Source organism: Austrofundulus limnaeus, unplaced genomic scaffold (assembly GCF_001266775.1).
Source record: "Austrofundulus limnaeus strain Quisiro unplaced genomic scaffold, Austrofundulus_limnaeus-1.0 Scaffold2200, whole genome shotgun sequence".
NCBI lineage: Eukaryota > Metazoa > Chordata > Actinopteri > Cyprinodontiformes > Rivulidae > Austrofundulus > Austrofundulus limnaeus.
The window spans coordinates 6585-11154 of record NW_013954602.1 but is presented as its reverse complement, the minus strand read 5'-3'; the positions used below and the strand labels follow the sequence as shown (position 1 = coordinate 11154).

General features: G+C 37.6%; 1 protein-coding gene across 2 annotated transcripts in view; it reads left to right on the top strand.

The window, feature by feature from the left end:
- Nucleotides 1-3390, top strand: part of LOC106537247 (tumor necrosis factor receptor superfamily member 10B) — an 11807-nt gene extending 8417 nt beyond the window's left edge. For both annotated transcript variants that reach the window (XM_014034634.1, XM_014034633.1), the window contains exons 9-10: nucleotides 1038-1074; nucleotides 2445-3390. In XM_014034634.1, the coding sequence (XP_013890088.1) occupies nucleotides 1038-1074; nucleotides 2445-2773 (366 nt within the window). In that variant the 3' untranslated portion in view covers nucleotides 2774-3390. The remainder of the gene's footprint in view (nucleotides 1-1037; nucleotides 1075-2444) is intronic.
- Nucleotides 3391-4570: the final 1180 nt, after the last annotated feature.

The window sequence follows — 4570 nt, the reverse complement described above, 5'->3', positions numbered from 1 at the left end:
CCCCCGCTCCGTCCCTCGTCTTTTCCTACAGCGATCATTTTAAGTGAGCGATCAGCTGTTGATTTTAATTTAGCTCATTTAGTTAATCTCAGATAACTCACAGACAGATTCAGACACAAAAAGTTTTTACTTTAGAAAGTATTTCAGCATCAGTCGGTTTTTCTCTTCATCTCATCATTTGAATCATAATTAACCATTAAACTGCTGGAGGAAGTGAGACTCATGTGTCTTACTGCGCATGCCTGATCAGGAAATCTGTGATCCACCTGATGGGTCTAGTAAACAAACCTTGAACGTGCATTAATCCCAGATTATTTACACCTGACTTGAATGAACCTCCGTAAYTGAGYGYGGCTTGGTGTTTGTTCAACTGATTATGGCTGTTTACAAGTTAAAGGCTTGTTCAAGCTCAGCTTACAGCTCATATCCTGAATTTAGAAATCTGACTTTTGTGCAGTAGGCCTCAGGTCACTGGTTTTGTGTCATGTTTTCACATTAAAGTGGTCCAACTGAAACATTTACAGGAAATAGTTTGAAAATGAATAAACACTAAAACTAATGAAAAACTATTTTCATTATAACTATACTGATACTGTATTTTTATTTTTATTTCTCTTAAATTTTCTGTCAACATTTTGATTTTATTCATGACATAACCTTAAAGCAGCTGGGGCATTTTTGTTATATTAATCCACAGTGCTGAGGTAAACAGCTGTTGAAATATTTGCATGTTCAGTAACAGGAAGTGATGTCAAAGGACAGTGTCTGCACGTAAACAGAGCCGTAAAATGTTTTCTTTGACCTTTTGTATGGAAGGTTGGGCAGGTCTGACACTTTAATGATGAATGCAGGAAACAAACACAGTCTTGCCTTTGCTTACGCATCCTAACCAATCACACACACACACACACACACACACACCCTGAGCAGACAGAATGATGAAGCTGAGAAGAATCGTTTTCTTGTTTCTAAATGAGACAAGGATCAGAAGTTTAAAACACTGAAACCTTCCCATCCTGTTTGTTTTTGTCTTTCAGGAAGAGGAACCGTTCCCCACGCTTACTCCTGTAAACGGTAAATGACCTTGTTTTCAATGTTTCAATTGAGAGAGAGAGAGAGAGAGAGAGAGAAACTAATAAATGTCTTCTGAAGCAGAACCTGAGCTGCTGAGGCTGACAGATCAGTGACTTGTTCCATTCTGAGTCGGTCCTGGCCTGAGGGGTCTTGTAATTTGAAAATCACAACCTGTTATGTTCACAGTTTGCCAACTAGCTTACAATCCAGATTTGCAAAGTTGAGTATGGAACCCTGCTGTGGGTCCCAAAACACCAGGTTTATTTCTAGAAATCTACAAGATTTCTAGAAATAAAGTTGATTGATTAAAAAGCCATCAGTTTTTATGGGAATGCATGTTTCATGCCAGATTTTTTGACTAAATCGTTTGGTTTGGTAAAACCCTGTAAATAAAATGATATATGATGAGGTGCAGCATCACACACACACATTTTCAGCAGCAGGTAATTTCAACTAGAATTTTAAAAAATTCAAATTTACATGGTAGTTAATAAAATTCTGTTTAAATACCATTTTGTCTTGGCAAAAAATATCTGTACCACTTTCCAATAATCCCCTTAATAGATGGCTTATAAATAGATTATTAATTCATCTGTAAACACTTTTTATAAATCATTAAGTGTTTATTATGCATTAATTAAGGATGAGAGTCAAAACTGTCTGGTTTCATTCCAAACAGTGAGCCAAATGTATCCATGTACATATTAATACAGTATGCTATTTATTAAAGACTAAAACATTTATAGATATCATAAGGAAGCCCTATAGTGTACAATTTTACACTTTACAATTAGGCTCCCTTTGATAGTTGTGGATATGTAGAATGAAGTAATGCAGTACAATTATTATATGTAAAATATATGTTTCTAATATATTACTGTACTTACAAAGTAGTAACCTAGTGTAAAATGTTTAATTTAGCACCTTGTAGATGTGATTTGTACATGAATAGATTTGGCTCAGTATTTGGCAAGAAACCGGACAGTTTTCTCTTTTCTCATCCTTAAGGCGTAATAAACACTTATTAATGATTTATTTGTTTTTATTTTAAGTGTTTACAGATGAATAATAAGCTGTTTATAAGCAATCTACAAGGGGAGCCTTATTGGAAAGTGGTGCCAGAAAATCTTACAAGGAATATTTTCTTTAAGACTAAATAACCCTTAAGTGCTTAAATATTTTATTCTCATAAGATGCATTAAAATAGAGAAATGTCCTCTCTACATCATTATACACTCACAGGAAAAAGGAGGATTGTAGAAAGGTTTAAAGTTGACAGACATGTTGACATCAGGAGCTCTGAGCTGATCCTCAGAGGATGGAGGAGSGGCTGGTCCTGGCTTCATCTCTTGCTTCCTGTTTCTCTGCAGGCGTCGACTCGCTCAGGAAATGCTTCGACTTCTTTGGAGATCTGAACATCGACTATCACAACAGGTTCTTCCGTGGCCTGAGCCTCAACGACAACGTGATCAAAAGCAAGGACAGCCTTCCTTATGAGGACCGGGTCCACGAGCTGCTGAACATCTGGGTGGAGCAGGAGGGCCGAGAGGCCAGCCTGAACCAGCTGCTCAGTGTCCTGCTGGACTTGAATCAGAGGAGAACCGCCGAGACCGTCAAGGAGAGGGCCATCCAAACTGGCCTGTACACTTTGAAAGCAGATAGTTTACAGTGCAGCAATTATCTGGATCAGCAGCCGTGACCAGCTGGAACAAGCCAAAACATTACGATCGCCTCCTCGGGCGGACCACCTGCTTGTTAGTAGCCGGTGTTCAGATCTTCAGCTTCTCGTTCTGGTTTCATCATAAAGGAAGTCTGGTGTCCTCCCACAGCCTCAGACATGCATGTTGGGACAGTTGTGTGTCCCTGTGATGGACTGGAGACTGTCCAGGTGTCCCCACCTCTCACAGAGAGGGGACACCAGATGGACCACCTCAGGAATGGTCCTGGCTTTACCTGAGCAGAGGCTCTGCTTCAACATAATAGGACTCTTTACAGAAAGTTTCTTACTCAAATAAACAAACAGTCTTTGTTTACTTTCTGTTTACACATCAGTGTCACAAACAAACAAACCAGAACTTCTTGTTTTCTTCTGACTGACATCAGCTTCTTCTCTTCAGTTTGTGAAGTCTTTAGAATCATTGTTAGCTCTGTTTTTGTTTCTCAGTGATTTTTTTTGTATTTAATGTTACTTGAATTGGGAGATCAACGTCTTCAGAGCAGCACTTATTTATTTATTTTTATTTAAATATCTTTGACATCAAAACCAAATGTATTTATTCACCAATCACTTGTCAGAGTAAAGTGTGAAGGGATGTATATTTGTATATCATCAGTGTTATTATGGTCATGGTTCCGCCTAAACTCAGTCCAGTTAACTTTACTTTTACTTGTTTTTTCTCTTTTGTTTAATGATTTTAATTTGGATTTCCAGTCATGAAATGTCTGCGCGAGTCCTGCTCGTCTGGAAGGTCAGTGTATCTTTTGGTCATTGGATTTTCATTTTAGAAATGGGTATTAAATAACAAATGAGTGGTTATTTGATTTTTGTTTTAAAATACTGAATTTAAATTAAAATACAAAGCATTTTTCATTCTTAGAGTCAAAAAAGGGTAAATGAAATTTTAAAAATGATTTGAGTTTCATTTTCTGTTTCAGATAGCAAAAAAGAAAATTAATTTAAGACGGAAACGGAAAAAGGCTCATTTGTTTGTATTCTACCACTGTCTATTCCCCCACCAGAAGSGGCGCTCGCCTGACAGCTCTGCATAATGAAACGAAGAGAAGAATGTCCATAAATGAGTTGTATGATGACTGTCGCTCTGTGACCAAAGGCTGCAGAGATACTTCATGTGGCTTTTGGCCAAATAAGTCTCTTTTACTGAATACATGTCGGCTACTGCCTCCACTTCACCTCCATTTCTCTCAATATAAAGCAAAACGACAAATTTCATACAACTTCTGTGTTGTACAGTTGTTGGTCTGTGAGCACGTTTTTTCCCTCCTGAGTTTTGACAAAATCTGTGCTTTTTTCTGAGTTTGCGTCCTTTCGACTTTGATATCGATCTGATACCAAATAAATACTTGGCAAATATATTTGATACCAAAGTCACCATCAATGTTGACTTTGTTTTCGTTGCAGCAGATAGGTGTCCTACAATGCTCGGAAATGAGCGTCAGAAGATTTTGTGCTCAGCATGATCTGAGGAGAAAAAGATCTGTGTCAGACGCAGAACTGGAAAGCGTTTTGATTTAGTCTATATATGAGGTAACCATCTATATCTATGTAATGGGATGTTCATTAAATAACTTTGATATTGCATGCACCCCTTCAGGTGAAAAACAGTTTATTGTAGGGACACAGTAAGTTGCCACGACCTGTCGTGGAATATGAACAAACAAGGCTTTTTTCATTTCTGCCTTAAAGCAATTTTCTTTTTTGCTATCTGAAACAGAAAATGAAACTCAAACATTTTAAAAATTTTGTTCATCCGTTTTT